This window comes from Megascapheus bottae, chromosome 1 (assembly GCF_031878675.1).
Source record: "Megascapheus bottae isolate mThoBot1 chromosome 1, mThoBot2.hap1, whole genome shotgun sequence".
NCBI lineage: Eukaryota > Metazoa > Chordata > Mammalia > Rodentia > Geomyidae > Megascapheus > Megascapheus bottae.
This window is the reverse complement of record NC_143509.1, coordinates 68,803,895-68,831,200: the sequence shown is the minus strand read 5'-3', so window position 1 is coordinate 68,831,200 and position 27,306 is coordinate 68,803,895. Positions and strand designations below refer to the sequence as shown.

Genomic DNA, 27,306 nt, shown 5'->3' with positions numbered 1-27,306 from the left:
AGATTTTGTTCTGCATTCTGCCTTTGTGAAGCAAAATGGAATTCAAATAAAGCAATAATTAAATAATATATTCTATTAAGCAAAGTAAAGAATAATATTTGTGATTGATTTGTAATTTGGCATTAGCAGCACCAATGTACTAGACTACAATTTCTTAATGAAATTAGAATGCAGGCTACACTATAATTGCCTGATCTTTAGGAGATAGAAGAGATTGTTTTCTTTTACTCTAGACCCTTTGCACCTTTGCATAATGAATCATTCAAAACAAACACTGTAAGATCATTAGCTCATTAGTAAAAAAGATTTGTCCAGAGAAAACTACTTCCTCTTCCCTTCCCCCCCCCAATTTGCTGTTTGTCTCTATTTTCTCCAATATATGTAGTCATTCAATATTATGTTTTATCTTGACTTATACTAATACCTTCTTGGATAATTCAGTTTTTATAAAGTGCATAGAATTCATCAAACTTAATTTCTAGAAGGAATTATGTTTTTATATAGTCACTTTTCTCAGAAACATGGTATCTATTTGGATTTACTCTATTTTCCCATTGGCTTTCTTATTTATGTCTTGTTTTCCAAGTTATCTTTCTTTGCCTTCTCTTTATCTCTTCCCTATTCCTATGTCTCTATAATGGGTCTCATCATAAACCTTACCATGAAGGAAATAAAAATAATTGTCATCTTTCTCATTTGAGTTTTGGGCTGCATTGTATAAAATAGGCATAATGATTTTGAAATAGAATTTTCTTTTCCTTCTAAGAACAAAATGTCTATCAAATTATAACCCACCCAATTAACAATACAGTTCATCTGATTAGGCCCAACCTGACATTCATTTTGTTTTGTTTTGTTTTGTTTATAGTGGAACTTGAACTGTGGGTCTGGGCGTCATCTCTGAGCTCTCCAGCTCAAAGCTACCACCCTTACCCCTTGAGCCACAATGTCACTTCCTAAACTTAATTCTTAAACTTGCTTTTGAACCATTATTTTATATGTACTATTTATATATAATGCATTGTTTATAAATGCCTCTGAAATTGAGAGTCCCTAGAGAAATAGTGATTTTCAAAGGAAAGGATAGATGGTCTTGAAGAAAAAGCTATTTGAATTCAATTTGGAATACAAGTGTCTAGTTATGCCCCATCTTAACCCTTGATTTCATGTTTCCTCTTTTATCCCTTTTGTCTTTAGATAGTACTTTGTTTTTACTTTTCCCAGCCCACACTTATATCAAGACTTAAATGAAAGAAATGACTAATGGCTCAACTGGTAGGTAGAGTACCTGCTTAGCATTTATGAGACCTGTGATCACTCTCTAGCATAGCAAAGGTTAGGGGGGGGGAGGGGCAGCAAAAAAGGCTACATTTTTAAAAAAATTATTGCAGTGCTAGTCAAATAAGTGGGTTTACAAAATTAAATGCAAAAGGCCAAAAATAAAAAGACAGTGTATCCTATTGGGTGGGGGTGTTAAGCTAACTTGAATGGCCAGCTTTTCTGCTTGAAAGTTGTAGCTTTCAGGATAGGCAGAATTCTGTATTTGCACTAGAAGTATTTGAGCATCTTAATTGCTGCCAATTTTTTTTAGGAACATGGTGGCAATCATGATTTTTGCCAGATAAACGATATCTAATGTGATCTTGACCTTAACGTAGCAAGCACAATCAGCCCAAGGACATAGCTCCTCACTCTTAAGGAATCCTTACTTGATTGTATCTGATGTTCTTACTGAGGACTTATTCACATCAGCTGATCCAGCATTTGCTATAAATTATTGCAAATGGATTTATTGGTTCATTAGTTACTCAGTACTTATGTGTCTAATACAAAGTGACAGCCTAGTCTTAGAATACCACCCTGTTCTCACAAAACACAAAACTATGGGGAGTTATGTATGGCATTTGTTTTAGACAGTAGTTCTCTAGAACAAGTTCTCTTGAGTCACCTTACCTGCTGACTTTGAAAAATTACCATACCAGACTAACACTAAAATGACTTCTGTGTTACTATGGCTTACTTCAGTAAATCTCCTTTTTTTTTTTTTTTAAACCAGTCTTCAAGGATTAATGCTTTGCAAAGTTGTTGCTGACATACCTATGGCAACCCTATTACACTCTCTTGACTAATAAGTTGGGCCCTACAGCTTTTAACCCAACCACAACCATTTGAAGTATAAAAGAGATCAATGCCCTAAGAGAGTATAGGCCATCCTTCCCCAAAACTCAAGTTGAGATATATGCTCCTTTGCATATAAACCGTGAATAATTTGATCATAAAGAAAGCTGAAATTGATGCAAATATTCTCTCCAACTCTCTGAAGAGTGGGAACCTGAAGTAGTATGCAGTGAAGAACAACTGTCATTTTTTTGTTTTCTAAATCATTTCTTCTAAAACACTTCACTTTGCTTTTCATTTCCTATTTTATCCCTGCCATGCTTACTTCTGTTAGTTATAGCACATGTACCAAACAAAGAGGGAAGATAGTAAATTTATCTATATTCACTGTTTATTGCAAAGTTTGACTTTATCTTTTAGACATTGTATCTGTCACATGTACTGTGGTGTGGTGAGCATAAAGTGCTCCTTTGTTCACTTCAAAATCCATGCTTTTTAGTGATTACCACTAGATCTTATTACTGTCTTTTCATGTTTGTCACTTTCTTTGAAGAAGTTGTCATTTGCTTACAGTATTTTATAGCTGTAGTTTGGGGAGTGAGTGGGAACTAGGAAACAGAGAATAGATGGTCCCCCACCCTTACCTTGTAAATATTAACAGGCTCTGTCATAGCTTTGCCCTTAACTGTTACTTTTCAGATTTTTCTCTGTATGGCTGGATCTCACACATTGCATACATAAAACAAGTTTGCTTCAGTGAATCACTTCTTTATATCATTCTCCCTTGTGAACCAAAGCCTTATTATTGCTTTTCTACAGATGGCTAAAAGTCTCAGAATTGTTTTTCTGCCTTCTCCTCTTGTTCATGATCACTTTATGTCATTCAACTGTACTGCCCTGTCGTTACCTGGATTTTATAAAATACATTAAGCAGCAGTGATTGCACATACATTATGGAAAATACCTTACTGTCTCTATAGCATGTTAACAAACATGTCCTTCCTTCCTTCCTCTCTCCTTCCCTCCCTCCCTTCCTCCATTCTTTCTTCTTGCTTTCTTGCCTTTTTCTTTTTCTCAGAACTGAAGACCAAACTCAGGTCTTTGCACTTGCCAGGAAAGTGCTCTTCCACTGAGCTAAATCCCAAACCCCAGGCATATATTCTATATACTTACTAAATTTATTTTTATTTCTCACTGTTTCTCAAAGAAGGAAGCATGAAGGCATTTCCTATTTCAATTTCAAACCACTAGCAGCTAATTCAAAAATGTTTGTTTTGAATATTTGAATAGATGGCTTGACACAGTCATTTTTTTAGAAACCACAGTAATTTCAGCAACAAATGTCTTATACACTTAGAAGTACTTGCTAAACAATACTTCCATCAATACTCAGGAAACAAACATTTATTGAGAACCTTCCATGTTCTATGCACTGTTCTAGGCACTTTGTAAGTGAAAGCAGAAAGCAACAAGCCTTACTATCTGAAGGTTATATTATATTGATAGGAACAGATAATCCATAGGCCCAAAGAATAACCAAATAGTTAAAATAATATAGTTTGTTCTCTGACCACAATGATGTAATATTTTAAATTACTAATGAAGTAAAACGTAGGAGACTTACAAGTACATAGAAGATAAAACAGCATACTCCTAAATAACCAATATGTCAAAGAAAAAGGAGAAATTATAAAGAACTTTGAAATTAATAAAAATTAAAACAACATATCAAAGCTTAAGATGTAGCATTAGCAATGCTTAGAGAGAAATGTAGGGATCTAAGTGTTTACTAAGAAAAGAGATCTGAGAATTGCAGTTCAAAGCCAGCCTGGGCACTAAAGAACATGAGACTCTTATCTCCAATTAATCATTAGAAAACAGGAAGTAAAGCTGTGCCTCAAGGGGTAGGGCTGTAACCTTGAGATGAAGAACTCAGGGACAGCCCCTAGCCCCAGAGTTCAAGCCCCATGGCCCACAAAAATGAAAAAGAAAAAAGAGATTTCAGGTCAATATCCTTCTTAGCCATTCAGTTATTCTATAACTAAAGGGGAAAAATAATAATGATCAGAAATAAAATTGATGAAAATGAATATATAAAATTAAATATTAAAAGTAGTTTTTTTTGAAAGGAACAACAAAATTGAAACAAGAGAAAGAGAAAATTCAGATTATTAGAGGCAGGAGTGAAATAAAGGACATTATTACAAGCTTTACAAAAAGCCACAGGGTTATAAGAAAACGCTAAGAACAATTATATATTAATAAATAAAATAACCTAGAAAAAATAAGCAATTCATGTAAAGACATCAACTATTAAAACCAACTTAAGAAACAGTCTGGACAGATCTATAGATTACATTAACAATCTAAACCATGCCTGGAAAAGGAAGGATGGAAAGAAAGCCCAGGCCTAGGTGGCCTTATGGATTCTGCTACATTTAAAGAAGAGTTAGTACCAGTTCTTCACAAATGAAGAAGGGAAATCACAGAAATGAAAACTTCCCAACTCTGTGACTCATTCTTATGTCAACTCAGATTAAAACAAGAAACAAGAACTACAGACCAATATCTCCTGTAAGGACAACTGAGAAATCCTCAACAAAGTACCAGCAGACAAGCAAAATATAAAAAAAAAAAAAAATTATGCTATGACTAAATGTAAGGTTGGCTTGACATCCCAAAATGAATTTAGGTATTATTTCTTTTATCAGTAGACTAAAACAAAATCACAGTAGATATAGAATGAAACATTTGCCAAAATCCAGCACACTTTTATGAAAACTGCATTCAACCAACTAGGAATACAAAGGATTTCCTAGCCTGATAAAGAGCATCTATAAAACCTGGCATATTTAATGATAAAAGATTACATTTCCCTGGAAGCTTAGAAACAAGACATCCATGTTCACTCTCACCACTTCTGTTCAGCATTGTACTAGATGTTTCAGTCTTGACAGGAAAGAGGAAAAATGATAGCAAGATTGAAAAGGAGGAAGTAAACTGTTATCAGATGGCATGATTTTATGTATAGATGATTCTAAGACATCCACTTAATCTTTTTATAGCTAAAAATGGGCTCAGTAGAGTTGCAGGACACAAAATCATACAAAAAGTAATTGTATTTCTTTACACTTTCAGTGAAGAATCAAGAAATGAAATAAAAATAATTTTATTTATAGTATTAAATAATTTTATTTATAGTAGTAGTAATAAATTTAACAAAGTTAGTGGCCATAATGAAAGCACCTAAAACATTGTCAAAACAAAGATGATAGGAATGAATGGAAAAATGCCCAAGTTCATGGGCATTGTTAAGATAGATGCACTACTGCAAACTGATTTGTAGATTCTTCCCAATCCCTCTTAGAATACCAGTTGACTTTTTTTGTAGAAATAGACAGATGAATGAGATTAAATGGAGTTATGAAAAATTCAAAATAGTGAAAACAACTGTTAAAAAAGTACTGATTTAAAACTTGACTACTAAAGAAGTGTGATCAAATTAGTGGCATCGTGGCATAAATAGACACAATAAAGATCAATGAAATAGCCTTGAGTGTCCAAAAATAAGACCATATATTGGCCAACTTATTTTCAGCAAAGGTGACAAGACTATTTAATGAGAAAAGACTATCCATGCCAAAGAATTTCATTGGGCCATTACTCTCCCTTATTTGTTATACCAAATTTAACTTAAAATAGATCTGAATCTTAAGTGTAAGACTTAAATCTCTCTATCTCTATCTATCTATCTATCTATCTATCTATCTATCTATCTATCTATCTATCTCTATCTATCTATCATCTATCTATCTATCTATCTATCTATCTATCTATCTATCTATCTATCTCTGTCTATCTGGAATACCTCTTCATGCAAAAGACATTTAGATATGATACCAAAAGCTATGCAACAAAAGATAAAATAGATGTTAGATATTAACAATAAGAAAATAAATTTGTGCTTCAGAGGACTCTACAAAGTGAAAAGGGGAAAATATCACATCTCTGAGAAAGGACAAATCTATAATATATGAAGACAACATAGACAAAAAGCAAGTGTGGTAGTATTCACCTGTTCAGCTAAGATAAAAGAGATAAAAGGATTGTGGTTTGGGGTCAGCCAGGGCAACAGTTCTTGAGCTCTTATCTCAAAGAAAGCTGGATGTGATGGCATATGCTTGTAATCTCACCTACTCAGGAGGTAGAAAATCAAGGATCATTGTCTGAAGCCAGTTCTGAGCAAAGTCAGTGAAAACAAAAAGGGTTGGAAGCATAGTACAATTAGTAGATCACGTGCCTAATATGTAGAAAGCCCTTCATTTAATCTCTACTACTGCCAAAAAAACTAATGCAAAGCATCTAAATAAACATCTTTCCAAAGATATATAAATGACTGATAGATACAAGAAAAATTGCCTGCCAAGGAAATGCAAATCAGAATACAATAAAAATGGCTGGTGGTATAACTCAAATGAAAGAGCGCTTGCTTCACAAGTACAAAGCCCAGAATTCAAGCACCAGTACCTGCCAAAACAGTGCAAAAGATATCATTTCATATACTTAGAATGGCCATAATCAAAAAAGACAGATAGCAACAGACAGACATGGCTGTGTGGAAAAAGTAAAACTCTTATGCATGCTAGTAAAATTGCACAATAACTTTATTAAGTAGTCTGATAGTCTTTCAGAAGGTTAAATTTATCACCCAGCAATTTCATTCTGACTTATATACTTGAGAGAAATTAATACATGCATCTGTACAAAAGCTTGTACATAAATGTTCTATTACATTATTCAAAGTAGTCAATGGTGGAAACAATCTAAATATCTATTTCAACAAATAAGTAGAGTGTCTTAGATCTCTGTGATAAATATATTCATCCTGAATGCATATTAATTACAACATTACCTAAATAAAACAGTCAGAAAATGCTTATTATATGACTTCCTTATGAGCTTTTCAAATCTAGGGGCCGGGAGTTTGGCCTAGTGGTAGAGTGCTTGCCGAGCATGCACGAAGATCCAGGTTCGGTTCCTCGGTACCACATACATAGAAAAAGCCAGAAGTGATGCTGTGGTTCAAGTGGTAGAGCTCTAGCCTTGAGAAAACCCAAGAACAGTACTAAGACCCTAAGCCCAAGCCCAGGACTGGCCAAAAAAAAAAAAAAGATTGCCTAGGGCTGGGGGAATACTGGTATACTGGTATAGGAGGATAGTAAATAAAAAGTATTAGGGTTACATTTGAGGTGTTGGGATGTTCTAAAAATAGTAATTGTTGAAATATCTCCATTTGAAAACCACTGAATTATATACTAACCTTATTGTTTAACATGTGAATTATATTTTAGTGGAACTATTTCTAAAAATCAGTTCGAGTAATATAGGTTTATGTATATAAATGCAACAGAAGTTGGTTGTGATGTACATAGATCCTCTGAAGTTAACCATAGGACTACCTGAATAGGGAAAAAACCTTTTCTAGGCAGAGATAACAACAGATACAAAGGTTCTGAAAGCAGAGACTGCATATGTGTGGAACAGCCAACTGGAGAGAAGTGAAGGAGACCATGAGGTTGCAAACCTAATGAGTCCCTAAATCACACAGGTCCTTGCCAGATATCATAAGATGATTGGCTTTCCAAATACACAGAAGTAATAAACAAGGGTTCCCATATTAAGAAGTCTTGGAATAGAATAGGAAGCAAAGCAGACAAAAAGGGAAAGTTCAGTGAGAGAATAGAGGACACAAGACAAGGTTATATCCCAGAAGTGGGGTAAAGAAAGTATTCTAGGCCAAGTAGATGGCCAGGTCATTGTGCTGCTGATAAGCAAGCCCTGTGTAATGAGAATGGATAGTTGACCTTCACAGCATCAAGTCATTGATGCCCGAGAAGAATAGGTTTCTTTGAATAGCTAGAGTGGAAATCTGTTTGGAGGGGTTTTTTTGGACAAAATTGAAGTTGAAAAAATGTGCAGGCAATATTTGGGAGGAGAACATTGTTACAGCAGGATGCCAAGAACTGGGGCAGCAGCTGATGTGCAAAAGGTCGGGGCACAAGATTCCCACCACTCATTTTTTTCCCTCCTAAATTGAGTAAAATAGCATATGTTTTTGTACACTGATAAAATGGTCCATCTTAGAGCAGAAGCTAGCACCCGTGCAGTAGAACTAGCTGTAGCTGGAAAAGGAGCACAGTTTAGGTCTAGCCAGAAGGCAGAGCACTCGGAGAGGGGCAGCTTGTGACACTTGTGATATTTTAATCCTTACACCAATCCTGGGAGTGGAGGAAACAAGCTCTGCAAAATTATTCACATAGGAATATCCCCATAGTATAGAAAGCCAGATGCTTTGGGGGACATACATGCTATTGTTGGTGTTTCTGCTGACAAAAAAATAATAATAATAATTTTTAAAAAACCCTGCAATTATGTTTTTGTAGGAAACAGTCTCTTTCTCTCCTACCCAGAAAAAAAAGGTTTTTTGTTTTTGTTTTCATGTTTTTAAATCATGCTTTTTCAGTAGATTTCTGGGGGATGGGGGAAGACCAGAAAGCTGTTTTAAGATTGTCAGCCATAATCCTAAAGGTACTGTCCTTGTGAAATCAGTTTCTTAGGAGAAAGGAAGCATACATGTCATCCTTTCCTTCATGGCATGTGAGGGTCTGAAGTGTAATCTTGTCTGTTACAGGCCATTGATGTTACTGGTTGCTGTCTTTCAACCCACTAATTCTACCCTACCCTAATGGAGGCCTCTGCTCACTACATGTCTAAGGAAACTCTCATTGGCTTTTAATATGTCTGACGAAAAGGATTGAACACTAGCTAGATGATTGAAGATACACAAAGACATTTCTCACGGGAGTGGGGGAGGGGTCATTGTTTAAAGACACAAGGTATTGTTTTGTGCAACATTGTGAACTTAAAATATATTTATATTAATATTGTCTATAGGTCCTTTCCAGGCTCAGAAAAAGAACTTATTCCACAAAATTGTCAGCAAATATAAGCACAAAAAGGAGAAGCCTAATGTTCCGGAAAAAGGTATTGGTGCCTTCCATCCTCCATTAAGGTTTCTTGGTCACCTCCATTATCGTCTCCTCTGGCAGGCCTTTGCTGTTCCTCCCTGCTTGCTTCAGTGCCATCAGCTTCTGTGCAGGTGTTTTTATCTTCCTAGGCTCCAGTGCTAATTACAGAACTCCTTCGCTGAGATCCCCCCTCAAATGCATACTTGTCTATACAATCAGGGCTCCTCTGTGAACTGGAGTAATTTTACAACATAGTGTCTTGGACTCTTCTTCATTGTTTTCCATGGAAATTGTTTTTCCCATTTTTGGCAGTCCTTCATCCTATGACCACATTTTCCTACTCCCGGAAATCTTGCAGTCTCATAGTAATGTGAAACTTTTGCCATTTTTATGTCTTTTCTTCTTCTTGGGGATCCTTCTGTTCCTTTTTCACTTCTAAATTGTCACTTGCCTCTTTTTCTCCCCCATCTATGTACTTCATCACAGGCTGAACTCTTTCTCCTGCAAACTTCTGTCACAAATCTTATTTCTAGAGGGCACTAGAGATTTATATACTCTATTCCTCTTTCCTCTTATCATCTATCCCATTGTTAGGATCTTGATAGGCCCTTAACCTCTTCAGGACTCATCTTAAGATCTCTTTCTTCTCAGAGTTCAGGACTCTTATTCTTGCACAAAATGGTAAGTCTTCCATCTGGCTCAGTACAACAGAGTGTATCCTAGAAGTTGGGCTTTCTTTAGTGTCTACCTGCATGTCAGTTTTGTTGCTACTATGCCCATGTTGCATCCTACTTGCATGGCTAAGAGAGGCTTTAAATGTAGCTGTTCTCTATCTGTGGTCAATGTGTTTATACATTCCTGTATGGAGACTTTTACTTAATATGGGCATTCACCTCTACTTTAGTGTCTTTCTATTTTCTCTCTTGACACTGGGCATTTTTTTTTCCCTGCTTCCAGTGAAGAAGCATCATTCTTTACATAAAATGTCAGCTTTTCTCATTTCCTTTTACTGGCTTTCAAGTTATCTTTATTAAAGTCGCAGAAATTATCTGCCAGTATATTTATCTCATAACTGACAAAGATATGTTTATTTTTATCTGTTTTCTATGAAGCCTGATTAGTTTAGTTGGAAAATGCAGTCTGTAGAATAAAATGATTAAGACTAAATCTACTCCATGTGTGTGATGTTTTATATTTTTAATAGTCTTGTTTTGTAGCACTTCTATCTATACTAAGTAGACCTTCACTGACCTTTACTTTACTTTACTATTTCTAGGAAGTGGGGATAAATGGTCACACAAGCAGTTCTTCTTGGATGCCGTTCACCCTACAGAAGGTAAAAGAAGTAATACATTATTTAAAAATATGTAGCTTAAACTAGAAATCGGACATTTTTATAGCCTTAATTTATAAAAAAAACAACCCTGTAATGTACATTAGTCATCTAATAGAATCAGACCTATGTTTACAGTTTTTTTTTTTAATTTTCAAATCAAAACTTGTTTGGGGGCCTGCTTTTGGCCAGACAGTATTATGTGTGATTTAGTTTGCTAAAGGGGGTTTGATTACCTCTGAATCACATTGGTAAAAATTCCAGCTTTTTAGTAACTAAATGTGCCTGGCTTTTGTAGCTTGTGTTGCAAGCAGATGCTTATGATAGTGGAAATCAAAACGAGGCATTAGCGAGCTTACCTGATTGACTGTGCATGAACAAGCCTGCAGAAATTGTGACCTTAATGCATCTTCTAACCTAGTTCCTAGCGCTTTAAGTATGCTAAATGATAATGTCCCTGTGGCATATCTGAAGCCAAAGAAAAAACTAATATTAACTAGTTATATTATTGGTCCTAGTTTAACATTTCCTGCAGCCCTATTAATTATGATTGACTATTGAAATTTAGGTGAGGGCTTGTTTCTGTGCTCAGTAAGAAGCCTTCCTACTCTTCTTCCCATCAATTCTTTTTCTTTTTCATGGCAGATATTTTAAGTCCTCAACGTTTTTGTAGTGCTTAATTACAAGTTACTTCATTTGAAAACTCTTAATGGATCCTGTCCAGTTTGGACCCTGTGATTTAGTTATGTCTCAAGAAGGAATGTAATCACCAGACCCAGATATACTATGTTTCTTTACTGAAAAGAAGAAAAATACCAAAATTAACATTTGGCTTACGTCACTTACCAGAGACAGTCATATTTTTGAGATATAGAATGTCTGAGATTAATATGAACAATAAACTTGTTTTCATTTGATAGGTGCAGTATACATGTGTTTGCTTTCATGTCATTTTATTCTTATTACAAATGACCACAGCACACCCTCTATGTGATTTGACAGCTTTTTTTTTGTCAGTCCTAGGACTTGAACTCAGGACCCAAGCACTGTCCTTGGGTTTTCTCAGGGCTAGTGGTATGCCACTTGAGCCACAGCCCCACTTCCAGCTTTTTCTATGTATGTGGTATGAAGGAATGGTACCTGGGTCTTCATGCATGCTAGGCAAGCACTCTAGGCCAAACTCCCGGCCCTTGACTGCTTTTTTGACTTCTTTTTAGGATCATGAATTCTGCTCATAAGCAGGCAACCCAAAGTTAGACTTGTGCTGCTCCTGGCACTAATATCCTCAAATTGAAATAATAGGTCTTATGTATTTAAAAAATATATTTGGCACAGGTTTGATAAATGTAAGGTACTGATGAACTATCAGAGACTTTAAAGTTATTTAACACAATTCATCATTACTTGAAAGATACTAATCTAAATAATCTAATCTAAATTAGTTCTTTTACTTCTTTGAACATTAAAACTCTGACTGAGCAGTGTCCTGATCACTTAACTTTGTAGCTAAAGGATCCAGGTTCTAAGATCTATCACAAAGCAGTATTTTTTCAGTAGGACAACTTGCTTAACCTCACTGGGATTTATTTTATATTTGTATTAAAGCATACATGATTTGTAGTTGGGTTTATATGATAAGATGTTTAACCTCCATTTTCCTCTAGAACTTGATGACTTGGTTATCTCATGATGTCTCAAGCAGGCAGTCTGGTGCTAAAAGCAGAATATTCTGCAGCCCTAATTTTCTGTTTTAGGGTCCAGAAGAGTAAAGCATGAGTCTTACAGAAGTTCCAAGAATTTACTCAAATAGTATTGGTAGTATTTAGATATATTACTGACGTGCATGTAACGAAACTTCAGAGACCATGCATTAAAGAATGCATATCCTTTATTAAGTATGGAATGCAAATTCCTTTTCAGTGACTAGGAAAAATGCAATCAATTTGAGCATCAGAAAATTACTAGTAATTTAAAGTGACCCTTTTTCTGATTATTTCTATACATGCCCCTGGTTCTGGTGGTCACTGTGTGCTTGTGAATTTATCTAAGCCCTTTATTTCATCCTCTCTCACCTGTGACCATATTGGTGCTTATTAAAAATTTACCTTGGAGAAAATAAACACATAGGGACAGAAAATGAAACCATAATACAGGATAATTTTAACTTGTGTAAGCCATCCTGCACAGAGGTGAGACAGGAATTGTTTGTAGCTAATGCCTCTTATAGAAATGTTGATTTAGCCAAGGATATGCAATTGCTCATTCCTGACTTCTGTTCAGTTTAGGAAAGGTAAAATTCAGTACATTTTCTTTACAATACCCTGTACCTAATTGCTTTTTCAATCCATTCTTTTTTTTTTTAAATGCCAGTGCTGGGGCTTGAGCTCTGGGCCTACGGGCCTATGCACTGTTCCTGAGTCCTCTTGCTGGCACTCTACCACTTGAGCCACAGCTCCATATTTGGCTTTTTCTGTGATTTATTAGATAAGATTCTCACAGACTTTCCTCCCTGGGCTGGCTTTGAACTGCTTAAAATTGTTCAAATTTTTTATCTTTAATAGCAGCCCTATTGGGTTAAGTACGGAATTCAAGTTCAATTATTAGAAGGGAAAAGAAACTAGGGCTTTAGTCTCTTAAGCACTTTGGCAACTATAATTTCAATTTCTCAGGCATATGTGTAGAATTTTACCCATCATTTAGGTGTGGAAAATAAAAATAGTTCCCTACCAAACAAAACCAAAAATCTCAGTCTTTCTCCATCAGGGAACAGTTTGTTTACAATGTAAAAATGCAATTTCAGGTGTTTGGGTTGGGGGAATAAAAGGTATAGTTATAGTTTTTAAATATGATCCACTGGATCTCTTTTTCACAATTTCAGTAATTGCTGTATAATTTAAGTAGAATCTCCTAGGCTTTTAGATAAAGTTTATTCTCTTTTCTTCTGTTTCATTTGGCTTTAGACTACTATTTGTGCTTATAGAAGACCAACCAAAAGCAAATGACATTTCTGATCTGGCTATAATAATCTTAGAGACTTCTCCAGTTGGAAAGTGAATTTGTGATTCTTGTTGCCCTCTGGGGTACAGTCTAAGTGGAATGCTGCTTTCCCCAAAATTATTCTACTCACTTTGGGCAGAGTTTTGTAAGAAGACAGTCTCTTATTGCCACATTCTTAATGTGGCTCCAAGAGTGAGTCCACATTATAACTCTGTTATGGTTATTGTTGAGTGTAAAATCTAGCCCCATAGGCTTGTTCCACAGTGCTTGGAGAGTTTTGTGTGTTCCAATTAAAAGCCAAAAGTGAAATGACTAATTTTCCTTTGGAAGATAAAGCTTGTTTTTTCTTCCTTTCCTCCCCCCCACCCCCCCACCCCCGACTGTCCTCACATTTCCAATAGTTTAGGGAGAGGAAGAACAACTGCTCTCTGAGCTCTTTTTGTTTGATGTCCCATACCACTCAGCCTATTGTTTGTTCTGCTTTTGTGTTCATCATGGCGGAACTCCAAATACAGTTTTGTTCCAGACAACTGTTCCTTTGGCTGAACCTTATTGACCTTCCCTAATTCTTGTATTTCAGAAAGTGTTTTTCCTTCTCCTAAAGATCAGAAAGGCTGACCTACAATACAAAGGCTAATCTCTGTATTGTTCACCAAACCAGGGTCAAAATATGGGACAAGACCCTTATATCTACTTCTGAACTTTTCAAATGTGATCTGCAAAGCCAATTTATTTTCTAGATAACACAGGCTTAGAGAAGCCTGATATAACTATATGGGGGACCATCGGTCTTGGACTCAGAGCCCAGGCACTATCCCTAAACTCTTTCCTCAATGCTAGCACTCTTCCACTTTAAACCACAGCTTTACTTCATTTTCTAGTGGTTAATTAGAGATAACAGTCTCACAGACTTTCCTGCCCAGACTAGCTTTGAACCATGATCCTCAGATCTCAGCCTCCTGAATAGCTAGGATTATAGGCGTGAGCTCCCAGCACCAGGCAAGATGTCTTCTAAGTGTCATTACCCCTTTCTAGAAGGACTTATGAGAACTTCCAATGTATTTTTGCTTCTTGCCCACTAGTCTACAACCTCATTCTTCTTTTTACTATTTCCCAGTGTGTTGACAGTAGATGGGTGTATTTTGCAGATAGACTAGTCTTTAACCCCCTTTCCCTGTCAGCTGATTTCAGATCCTTTCCTGGTCACAGTCTCAATTTGCTTTGGGCCTAAAAATGCTTGCCATTTGTAATCCTTTTGCATTTGTAATCCCAGGCCTTTTTGGCTTCTTACTGTGTTTTTACCTATCCATTTGCAAGAAACTAGAAAAGGAACAACCATTGGATAGAAATGAATCTATTTGAAAGCTCACCAATAAAACAGAAAACAAAGAAAATATTTCTAATCAAAGTACTACTCTCCTCAGCTTTGGAAGTTTGGAGCGGAAGTCTTATTTTGTCTAGCCAAGACCCTGATAATAATCTGTGTGGCAATTCTAAAGTTCTTTTATTTAAGAATGACTTCTTTAAAGTAAATCTAGTCTAACCCCCCATTACATAAAAACAGTGTCATTGTCTATTGTTAATAAACTGCAAGGTAAGCAGTAGAATTCGTCTCTACAATTATTTCTGTAATCCACAGTATCTGTGTGGAATAGGTCATCTTTTGCAAAACATTTGACCATTTTGTTGTAGCCATATATTTTCCTTGGTTCTTTTTTCTTCTGATAATAGTATACCATTCAACTCTGGAATTCTTCTCACAAGTTCTCAATGTCTTTTTTTCAAGAGGAAGTAGAAAGGGAAGAAGTTTCTATTAGAATTTCTATTATAGTATAGCAATCATATTGAAGAGGTAAGCAAGACTCCCTCTGTAGTTAACAAGGACAAATGATAGATCTGGATAAGAAAATAGAAAAGTGCTCACGCCTATCATCCTAGATACTCTGGAGGCTGAGATCTGAGGATCTAGTTTCAAAGCCAGTGGGGGAACAAAAGGACCTGAGACCCTTATCTCCATTAAACCTCTAGAAAACTGGAAGTGGTGCTTGGCTCAAGGGTAGGGTGGTAGACTTGAGCTGAAGAGCTCAAGGACAGTGCCCAGGTTCAAGCCCCATGGTCCACCAAAAAAAAAAAATTGAAACTATGAATATGCAACTGAAGTTATTTAATGTTCATTATAAACTCAGATTTTGGCTTCTTTATACTTCTAAGAGACTTGTGAGCTTTAAGGCTGAAACAGTCATGAAACTTGTTTGATATGTTTCTAAACAATTTTCCTTTTATTATGCTTAACACATTTATTGAATTTTAAATGTCATTCATGATGGTGCATGCCATCTTCTCAGGAGGCAGAAGTTGGGAATATTGTGGTTTGAAACCACAATATTAGCAGGACCCCATTTCAACCAGTAAGCTAAGCATCTGTCATCTCAGTTGCCAGGGAGATGTAAATAGGGCGACCACAATCTAGGTTTGCCCTGACAAAGGCATGCCAGACTTTAGACAAAGTAAAAAGGTAGGAACATGGTTCAAGTGGTAGAGTACCTATCTAGCAAGCATAAAGTCCTGACTTCTAACCTTGTGGCTGCCAACTAAAATATATATAGAGCAATATATGCACACTACTTTTAATCTAAGTAAAGCTAAATGTCAAAGTGTAAATCTATTTTAAGACTAAGCAGTTGGCATGATAAAAATTATTCCATGGTTGTGGTAGATGAACAGTTTAAAATAAATTTTTTCTAGCCGGGCACCAGTGGCTCACACCTAATAATCACCTGAGGATCGTGGTTCAAACCAACCTGGGTACAAAAGTCCATGTGACTCTTATCTCCAATTAACCACCAGAATACTGGAAGTAACGCTGTGGCTTAAAATGGTAGAGTGCCAGCCTTGAGCTGAAGAGCTCGGAGATAGAGCCCAGTTTGCCCCACAACTGACCCAAAAAACAATTTTTTTTTTCCCTGACTTTTGACTTCTTGCCTGAACTGTTGTTTGGTAGCATTGCCAAATAGATTTTGTTTTGTTTTTTAAATAGTTGCTATTTTAAGTTTGTCCCCACACAGCTCAGCTGTCTGTAATGAAATGCTGAGATACTGCCAGCCCCAAATTATGATTTAAATCCATGCTTTCTTTTTAATATAATTGAATTTATTTCTATGTATTCATTTATTTATTTTTGAATGTAACACCTAGAATCAACTTTTTTTCAGGCATCATTCAAGTACAGGTCACCATAATTATTAATTCATAGTCCTCCCTTCTCTCAGATGCACCTACACCCATTAGAGAACTAGATTAACTTCTCTAACGAGGACTGCACAAGTCTTTATACCAACAAGTTTAACACTCCAATTGTGTTTTGTTTTATTGTTTGGCTTTACAGTTATCGGAGTTTGAATTCAGGGCCTCAAGCTTTCTTGGCCAGTGTAATTTTCCAGCGTTACTTGCTGGTTTTATTTCTTATTATTTTGTCTTTACTTCTTAATGTTATTTTACATTTTATGTTGTGTTTTTAACCACATCTGCCTTTGGATCCATCTTCTGATAAGTATCTTCAGTTATCCTGCAAGTTTGGTTCTTTTGGGTTTTGTCATGCCAAACTTTGTTTCACTCACATTATTCCCCTCCACTTGGTCAAAAAATGATCTCAGGGCCTGTCTTAAGAGGGTGGATAGAAAAGGACCTCTACCGAAAAGCCCTTAGAGAACTGAAATTAAAAGAAAAATTTTGTTCCAATTATAAAAGGTTTATGTACTCTCAAATGCTTGCTTTAGTAAGCATACAAATTTATTCATACCTGCATATTCTCACTTTTAAGTGAAAAGGATAGGAAGGATGAACTTCAAAGGAAATATAATATATAGGACATTTACGGTCGCCGTTCTGTTTGTTGTAACAGATCTGCAACATTTTCAGGAAAAGACAATTGCAAAAAAGCAAAAAAAAAAACAAAAAAAAAAAATATATATAGGACATTTATATATGTGTGTGTGTGTCTCTATGTATTCAGAATTACTCTGAATTCAGTAGTGTATCACTAGATGACTTATTGCTTTAACAAAGACCTCTCCATAAATGTATATTTATGAAAAACATATTTTAATCACAATATTCTCTAAAAATAGACCTTTCCTCTCCTATCCCGCTCAGTTAGCCGAAATAATTGCAGATAGGGTTCGAATAACAAGGACTTGTGATATCTTGGGATCTGATTTACATACCAATCTTAAGGATCCACTGACTTTAAAAAACAATGTTTTTCCCATTATTACTACTCTGAATTATTACTATTCTAAATGTAAATTCTCCATGGAGGTGGGTTAGACATTTAGACGTGTCTTTTTCCCAGAGCAATATTAATAACCTGCATTGTGTATAACTGTATATGGTTTGTCCTATTTCAGCCATATTTTCAGAAGACAAAAATACCACAGAGCCTGCTCTTAAGGTTAAAAATGCTCTACCCACCTTCAACACTCCAGAGCCAACAACAATGCAAGAACCTCTGGTGGGCAGCCAAAAGAGAAAAGCAAGGAAAACCAAGATCACACACCTTGTCAGGACTGCTGATGGCCGGGTATCACCAGCTGGAGGTACTTTGGGTAAGAAGAGGGGGCTTTTAGGCTGAGATAATCTAGAGCCTGCAGGTGGCCATCACGACCACACTGGCCAGCAAATGAGTATAGGCCAGCTGTGGTTCCTCATTGAAAACTGGGTCTGTAGCTGCCTCTAGGCCTCCATGCCCATTTTGTTCACATTTGAAATTATAGCTACTTTTGAAGAGTATATCTGAATTCCTAGAAAGGAAAGATAATTTTTAGGACTGTCAGCTTCTTTTTCTCAGCATGTACAAAATGAGTCTTGATTAAGTAAGTCCCAAAAGAGCCTAGACTTTCAGGAATACTGGATGAATCTTTGCTATTCATGTCATTACAGCCAGATTATCAGGTATTCAACCTAATAGACTAAGGAATCTTAAAATGCATCTAGCATTTTCCATAGAGCTGACTCAGATCACTCCAGGAGCCTGAAATGCATCTGGATTTTTTTTTTTTACTTTATTTTTACTTTTTAGTTCTCTAAACCAAAAATCCAGTACAGTTCTCCTTTTTCAGACATTGCCTGTGGCTTGTTTTTGTTGATTTTGGTCTCCATGGCAATAGAATTCCTGGCCTCAAGATAGAAAGGATGTAGGGCAGTGAGTACTATTGAACATCTTCATCCCCAGAGAAACTTTGAAGTACTCTGCCAGCTGGGCAGTAATGTTCTAAGCTGTTACCTCTTAGCACCTCCATCATTTCATTTTGTTTAGTTTGGATTGGTTTTGTTTTTCAGTGAGATGACAGAATTGGAGAATTATTAATTTTACACACATGTTCTTTGGTTTTTATATATGTTAATTAGTTGATAGACCAGTGAGATGGAATCAGCAAAGTTTGGTGTTCAGTGCCCAATGGCATTCCACTAAGTAGAAGTAAGGAGAAAGCCTGAAATCATGAAGTACTGATAGTAGTCCAACCATTCTCTCCTCCTTTCCCTCCCAGTCTTGGTTCTGTTCTGGGATACTCATTTTGTAGATGGTTATATCCTCGTTCACTTGTGATTGTCCATTTTCACTTGTAGGAAGGACTGAAATGGAAATAACCTCTTTCAGATTTTTATTTTATTAGCATCTATTTATTGTACAAAGAAAATTGTGAGATTTTCATATATTCATAATGTTTCCCATACAAATTTGCCCTTGCCATTTCTCTCCCTCATTCATCTCCCCGCTTTTTTTTTAATGTTTTTATTTTTAAAATAGTTAAAGGAGTTTCTATTTACCAAGGCAGTCATGAATACTGTACCCTTTGATCAGTGTTGCCCCTTTGAACATTCTCACCCACCCACCTCTCAACTCACCCCTTCCCTCACTTTGCTTAAGTTTTAGGTTATATATTTATCAACAAGTTTTATCATTCTGTTTCATACATGTGTATAAGATACTTCAATTGTATTTACCTTCATATACCCTCTCCATTAGCATTTCTTACTGGTACCTGCCACCCATAACAGAATCTGCTTTACTTTCCTGTCATTTTATGAAGGAACATTGTTGTACATCTTTTATGTCCTAATCTGTGCAGTTTCTCTGTCATTTGTTCTTTGCATTTAAAATCCAAGATAAATCCAGATGTATTAGAGACTGAGGAAGGAAGATCACAAGTTCTAGGACTGCCTAGAAGTAGCATAGTGAGAAAAATAAATTAATCAACTAAATAAATGATCCTTCTTCTATAGTCTCTAAATAATAAAATATTCTTATTTCCAAGAGGTATAGTTACATAATGTCTTCATCTGCCACTTCATAAATATTAGAAAAGCCTTTCTCTTCTATTTAGCATAGGTCTTCAGAATAAAGCATGGGATTTTAAGTGGATTAATCTTATTAGGACTAAACACTTGATTTTTCCTGCATCTTACCAAATGTTCAAAATGCTGTAGTAGGACAGACATATCATAGTTCCACAAGAAGCATTTAGTTGGTTGTGTTTTTAGGGCCTTGACTACAGAAATCCCTTGGGTTTTATTTTACCCAAAGCTTATTTTTCCTTCTCACTCTAATACCAACCCATTGTTTGACCTTGAACAAAACAGTTTATCTTCAGCTCAGCCTCAGGCACAGTGCTGTCTGTCTGTGGTTGCAAGTTGCAGTTGAGCTTAATAAAAGTGCTTTGTCATTGTAAAAGAGATTCTGTGAAAACCTTAATATTCAGTGTGGAGTAGAAGTGAACAGAAAAGCATGCTAGCTCTTTCAGTTTGTCTGGCACAACGTTTCTCGGCAACCCTCCTCTGGAGAACAGACTGATGCTTTTCTAATGGATTTCTCTTTTGTTACAGATGACAAACCAAAGGAACAACTGCAGAGGAGTCTTGCTAAAGCAACTGAGACAGACTGCCATGATGATTGTGTACACAGAGCTGAGGCTGGGGAGACGAGGAGCAGCACTCCAGAAATGCCTGCTGTGTCTGCTTTCTTTAGCCTCGCTGCACTGGCTGAGGTAGCAGCCATGGAGAATGTGCACAGGTTAGTGTAGAGCATGAATGGAGAAATCAATGCAGAAACCTTTTGACCTGACTTGTGGCATTTTTACCACATACCAAGGGTCAGACCTAGATCCAAGGGTACATTTGTTTATAGGAATTGTTCCAAAAGTATATATGCTAATTTTATAGGAAAATACAAGGGAACAATATTGTCCTGTAGTTAAACTTGATATCCATAAAAAGCCTGAGAGCAAGGAAGCAGTGTTATCTAACTAGTAAGTGCGATCCCAAATGGAAATATGAGTCCTTCTCAGTCATCTTAAGCATGAGCATTAACCTCTCTTGCCCTCAGATTTGTCTTTTCTGAAGTGGGTGGGTGGTGCTCACTTCATGGAGATGTTATGTGGGAAGACTGACACATCCCAGTGCTGGCAAGTGGGGAACATATCTATTGAAGATGGTGGTGGCAGTGTCATCAGCTGTCAGAACAGGGGAGGGAGTATCTTGTCATCTGAATCAGTGGGCAGAAAGTTGGATTTTTCTTCGACTGTGGGATTTGATGTAAAGTAATTTATTTCTCTGTTCCTCTGTTTGCTTATTTTAATTGAATATGATATAGTGTATAATCTCCAAAGAATCACAGAGTTGTTCAGATCAGATGAGATCATAATAATGAAAACCCTAAAACTCTTTGACCTTGACAACATTCCATAGAAAGTATGCTAAGTTCCAAGTGTGTACTGAATATTCTGGTACTTATTAGGTCATTTGGGTAAAAGCCTTTTGCAAGGCCAGGTATGTTGTTGTTGTTGTTGTTGTTGTTGTTGTTGTTGTTGTTGTAATCAGAATGGAGTAGCCATTCATGAGTAATTTCCATAGACTTTGAATCTAGTTCCAAAGCTCTTGAACCCTGTTACAATACAATCTGTATATGCACCTGTCAGATTTTATTCCCTTTTATTCCAGGAAAACCTGGTGGCCCACATGTGACCTTTGTTTCCTTTTTGTTCTTTACCTGTCATATTGCAAATCTACTGTCTCACAGCCAGCCTTATTACTTGGCTTGTACCCCACTTAATTATTATTTAAACATCACTTACTTGATCCACATAGTTTGCTACCTGAGCTACTGCCCATGAAAAAAAGATATAACACTCAACTTCAGGAACTCAACACAGTAGTGCAGTTTTACACAATGCAGAGTTACAATACATCTTCATATTAAGAACCTATTTATTGATAAGAAGTTCTTTAAGGACATGTAATAAACCTAATCCTTAGACTAGTCCTCTCAGATGTATCTCTCTGTCTCTCTCTCCTCTCTCTCTCTCTCTCTCTCTCTCTCTCTCTCTCTCTCTCTCTCTCTCTCTCTCTCTCTCTCTCTCTCTTTCTCTTTCTCTCTGTCTGTGTGTGTGTGTGATTCCTGGGGCTTGAATGTAGGGCCTGGATATCATCACTAAACTTTTGTGTTCCCCACCCCCACCCCCAATTCTCCACCACTTGCTACAAGTCCACTTCTGGCTTTGTCTTGGCTATTTGGAACTAAGAATCTCATGGTCTTTCCTGCCCAGGCTGCTTTTGAACATGATCCTTAGATTTCCTGAGTAGCTAGGATTATAGTCATGAGGCCACTAGGACCTGGCCTAGGTAGATATTTATATTCACATTTTAAAGGTACTGCAGATGGCCAATTAACTTGTCAGAAGCCTGTACCTAGTTCTCATTTGTGTTAGGATTTGAGCTGATCTGAGGTCTTTGGATTCCAGAGTTTGCTCACTGCTCTAAAACACATGGGAAGCACATCGTAGATAGCCATGAAGGATATCACTTTCAGTTTTTCTCTTCCTTCCTCGATTTTTACATTCTGCTTTTCACTTTTCCTTTCCCCTTCCTCCTTTTCCAGTACTTACTATAATTCTCTTAGATTTTTAAATATTATTAGATAAATTTTAAGGCATAAACTAGCATTTCAATTTCATCTTTTCTTGAAAGAAGCTGAACATATTGAACAACTAGTGCTTACAGCAGACACACATGAATAGGCAAATTAATGCAGAGGTTTAATTGTAACACACGTTTTATTTTGTAGAATCTTTAACTGTCTTGCACTGTTCAGTGATCATGGAATCATTCATCCCCCAAATGTGTCTACATTATTTTTTCTTTTTGTATACATGAGGAGAAATTTCAGCTGACATAACTTGAATCTTAAAACAATTCCTTTTGTTCTACATTCTCTGACGAGGAATACTTTACTAGAAAGTGAATCTTTGCCCTACAACTTGTGCACCACAGAGCAGTGCAGGGGACACAGCCGTGGCTGCTCATTGCCCACACTGACAGGCCCATGGATTGGCACCCCATCTTTTTACAATGATCTGTAGACATTGCCAAGAAATTTTTTAACAGTTCTCATAACCCTGAAGCAATCTGTATATTTAACTACCAATTATACAGAAACTAAATAAAAAATTAATCCCCAGCCCTGTCTGGAGTTCTCCATCCATGTATATTGATTATGGCCCAGATAGGCTGGATTTTCTTATAGTTGAAAATCCAGTCGAGTCCTCTCCCCCGCTCCTTCTCCTTTCCTTTTCCTGTCCCCCCCCCCCCGCACTTCCTCTCTTCCCCAGCCCTCTCTCATTTTTTTCTCTCCTTTTCTCCATTCTTTCTCCATTTTCCTGTCAGATTTTATAGAAAAGGATTGATTCTTTACTTACCTTTCCTTCATTTCATTTTTAGCCTTTCTCTTTCTCATTGCTCTTACTGGTCTTAAGTTTTAAATTGGGTGTATTGTTACATATTATTTAAGCAATGAACCAGAAATTACCAATTTTGTGGAAGTTTAGGTGTTGAGGAAAAATGAAGGAAGGAATGTCATTTTTGGTGTCAATTTATCAAGAGGAAGACTGTTATCACAGAACCATGGCCTGTAGTTGAAAACTTTTCACTTTTTTTGGGGGGGGGAGGGAATCATGGGGCTTGAACTATGGGCCTGGGCGCTGTCCCTGAGCTCTTCAGTTCAAGGCTACCGTACTACCTTTGAGCCACAGCTCCACTTCCCATTTTCTCGTGATTAACTGAAGATAAGAGTCTCACGGCTTTGTAGTGCCTGGGCTGGTTTTGAACCACATTCCTCAGATCTCAGCCTCCTGAGTAGCTAAGATTAAAGGCATGAGCCACCATACCCGGCAAAAGTTCTTCACTTCTTAAGAAGTTGTTCGAAATCCATGGCTGCTTTCAAGTTTATCTTTAAAATGGAAGTATTTAAGTGTATGGAGCCAGAATGTATATTGTTAAGGTATATGTTGGAAACTGAGATTTAAAAAATAATCTCAGCAAAGAAAGGAGAAGAAAAAAAAATGGAGAAAAAAAACCCTAAGAACAAACAATTAGTTTTAATAACATGGAAACAATAAGCCAGCACAAGATGTTAAAGAGCTTTTGCTTTTTGTCATCATTATTCATTGTCTTCTCATACGTCTTATGATATACCTTCAGTGAATTTTCTTTCTCCTCTTGTTTTACAGAGGTCAGAGGTCAACTCCGCTCACGCATGATGGACAGCCAAAAGAAATGCCACAGGCTCCTGTACTTATTTCTTGCGCTGACCAGTGATGCGCCCTTTAATTGTAAAACATTGTGCTTTACCTACTATCCTAGCCTTGTCTTTACCAAGGGATGCTAGTGAGTCCATGTGGTGGAAAATAATAGACTGCAAACAAGTGCTTGTTGCCCTACATGGCCCAGATTCACTTGAAGCAGAAGTTAGCATCCTGGGCCAGTTTGTTTCAGAACCTAGAATCTTTGAGGGATTGTTACCAGTCTGATCCTGAGCAGAAACAGAATAATCCTGGAGCTCTGCTTTCCATTGAAGGCTTTTGGCAGTAATAGGTGGTAACTTGGTAAAAGGCTGCCTTTACTGTAGCTCATCCAGCATCTCTTACCAACGAGAGAGTGTGAAACTAGTTTCATATATTACCTAGTTATTCTTTCAAAACAAAACAAAACAAAAAAAAAGCAGAAAAAAACTGACGCACTGCACTAGTTATTATTAGATATTCTTAGTCTTTTTTGTACATGGAGATTTAAGTTCTAAGATGGTTTATATAATAGGTTATACCTACATTTATATTGTAGAATAAATATTAAAATGCCTGTTCCCGAGACTCCCAAGCAGTGTGACAGGCAGATGTACCATTGTTAGTGGTGTATGCTCGGCCTCATGGTCCATAGATTCTGCACTTTTATATTTGCCACCAGAGTGATAGTTTGCTGGCAAAGATATGAGAGAGAGAGAGAGAGAGAGAGAGAGAGAGAGAGAGAGAGAGAGAGAGAGAGAGAGAGAGAGAGGAGAAAGAGAGGGTGAAAGAGAGAAAAAGAAAGAGATATGGAAAAAACTTACAATTCTTACAATCTGAATTTTTTTCTTAGCCTTGAGTGACCAAGAAGAATTTGCTTGGGGCAAATTGTGGCAAATATTTTCCCATACAAGGGAAGAGTCCTGCAGATTACAGATTCCTGGTGTTTTCATGCCTTGAGGATTCTTCACTTTTTACACAGGGGTCTCAGTGACCAATGGATTGTTCATACAAACAAACAAACCAACAACAAAGACAAAAATATTACTCAGAAGTGACCTTAGTATTACTTCACTATTCTAAACACATTGAAGACACTCCCTTCATGTGGACCTTTTCTATCCATCAGACAGACTGAACGGGTTGCGATTGCTATGCACAGCCTAATTGGCACTGTAGGTTTTTAGAGCCATTTCAAGTATGTGTTGTGGAGGGAAGTGTTGAGTAAATAATGAGGGAGGCATGCCTGAGGAGGGCCTCTCAGTCACAGATCCACCTGCAAGTTTCTGTTTTCTTTTTATGTTTTGTTGCTTTTAAACATAACACCAACTATCCATATGCCAGCACCAAGTGGATTGACTGGCTCAGAACATTCAGCATATTGGCTTAACCACCTGACGTTCAGTGTCTTGTTTCCTAGCAACAGATGCAAAGTGATAAATCAAAATTAGTCTGAGGCTGCAGATGTTACAGGGTATTTGTTCCATAGCACAAAAGTATTCCCCCACTCTTGCATCACAGCACAAACTACCAAATTTTAATTACTGGATTCCAGCAATAATTTTTAATGGTTTTCAAACTGGCTGAGTTTTGATAGTGCTAGCTCAAGTTTGAAGCTTTTGAATTAGATCTCTTAAAATGGTGACAGTTTACATGGTTTTACCTAGCTTTCTTATTTATACTTGACTGAATGATTTTTTTCTAATTGTAATTTGACCTAATAGCCATATAAAAATGACTCTATTAATACTGACTACGTTTAGCTTCTCAAGGTTGTAGATATTACTTCAGTTTCGGTGCTGAGAAATATGTACAACGTTCTAACAGGATTATAAAATGATATAGAGGGCTTTTTTTTTTCAAAGCAAGTGAAGAGGGTAGCCAAATGAACATTGGAATGGTATCCTCAGAAATGCAAATTCATTGTGCAGATAGAGGAAGTAGGAACCAGTAAAGGGTTAACCAGTGGTTATAGCTTAACCCCATTCACTTAAGAATAACCCAAGGGAACAGCCCCAGATTTTAGCATACTATTTTTACTATGATAGTGTTTTGTTAATGCTTTTAAAATTTCAAAACAAAAAGTGAATGTTTGAAAATTGCTGGGTCCTGTTGTTTGGTGGTGGTTTAGTGTTTTGGACTGCTTGCTAGCAGTGATTTAAAAATTAGAATTAGCTAAAATCCAAAAAGCAAATAATAAAAGTAAGAAACCAACAACAGTTGTATGGTGCAGAACATGCATCTTGACAATGGTACTAACTTGTTATTCTATAGAACACAGTAGAATAGATCTATTTTTGCCAGAGTACCCTCCCTCAGTCCTCCAGTTACATTTCACTAGAGTTCCTTAAGAGATTGCTGTATATTCCTGGGACCTTTTTTTAAAAAAGAAAAAGAAACAAAAGATTACTTTTTTCTATGTGATTAATATCTTACTTGATCTGCTTTTCCTAAAACCTCAGTGGCTTTTCCCTTAGGCGGGAGTTAAGGGGTGGGAGGGCAACTCACTGGATATGACTGTTTTCAAATACTTTAAAACAAACCTTTTTGTAGAAATGCTTAATTTTTAAGCGGTTAGGCACTGAGAGTAGCAGAAATCCTGCAAAGCTTTATAGTTCTTTAGGCGCTCGCCTTGTTGTTTCTCTGAGTGAAGTCTTGATTTCAGTACCAGTGCTTCTCATGCCCTGAATCCGCTCGAGAGGGGTGTTGATGTTTCAGGTAACCACATTTGTTAGCACAAATACTTCAGACCAATATGTAGTGTCCCCAACCCCACTGTCATTTCATTTCATTTCTCTCATTTTTTTTTAATTTTTGAAAATCGTATTGGTGTGGTGTGTACTTTTAATCTGCCAGCAAATGCCATCTACACTAACATTTGTCCCACGGTGTCCTCGAGAAAAAAAAAATTGTTGCACCTTATGTATATCTCAAACAAACCAAAATGTGATGCTCGTCTGCTTTGTTTTATTCTAAATTGTTGTATCATATCTTTCTGAAACCATTCTGGATCTAGTTGAAATTATTGCTATTTATGCTCTTAAACTTAATTTCTGGATTCAAACCTGTATATAAATCTGTTGGGAAAAAATTGTCCTAGCCCTTCTCTGCAATGCTGGAAGTGGAAGGTTCCGTCTCAGATAGAGACGTAGTACTGTTCCAGTTTTCATTAGCCTTTTATTTATTTAGTTCTTCTGGGTTATTTCCTATGTAATTTTTT

General features: G+C 36.6%; 1 protein-coding gene and 1 non-coding gene across 12 annotated transcripts in view; both read left to right on the top strand.

Annotated features, from left to right (window-relative positions):
* Positions 1-27,016, top strand: part of Bbx (BBX high mobility group box domain containing) — a 223,327-nt gene extending 196,311 nt beyond the window's left edge. For 8 of the 11 annotated variants that reach the window (XM_090346935.1, XM_090346928.1, XM_090346923.1 and 5 more), the window contains 5 exons: positions 9,073-9,162; positions 10,423-10,482; positions 17,883-18,080; positions 20,359-20,545; positions 24,036-27,016. In XM_090346935.1, the coding sequence (XP_090203061.1) occupies positions 9,073-9,162; positions 10,423-10,482; positions 17,883-18,080; positions 20,359-20,545; positions 24,036-24,123 (623 nt within the window). In that variant the 3' untranslated portion in view covers positions 24,124-27,016. The remainder of the gene's footprint in view (positions 1-9,072; positions 9,163-10,422; positions 10,483-17,882; positions 18,081-20,358; positions 20,546-24,035) is intronic. The other 3 variants (XM_090346976.1, XM_090346973.1, XM_090346954.1) reach the window with 2 other exon arrangements.
* On the top strand, positions 17,345-17,395 carry LOC150069394 (small nucleolar RNA SNORA16B/SNORA16A family). Its single transcript, XR_016538576.1, has one exon. It is a non-coding gene; the product is annotated as a small nucleolar RNA SNORA16B/SNORA16A family (small nucleolar RNA).
* Positions 27,017-27,306: the final 290 nt, after the last annotated feature.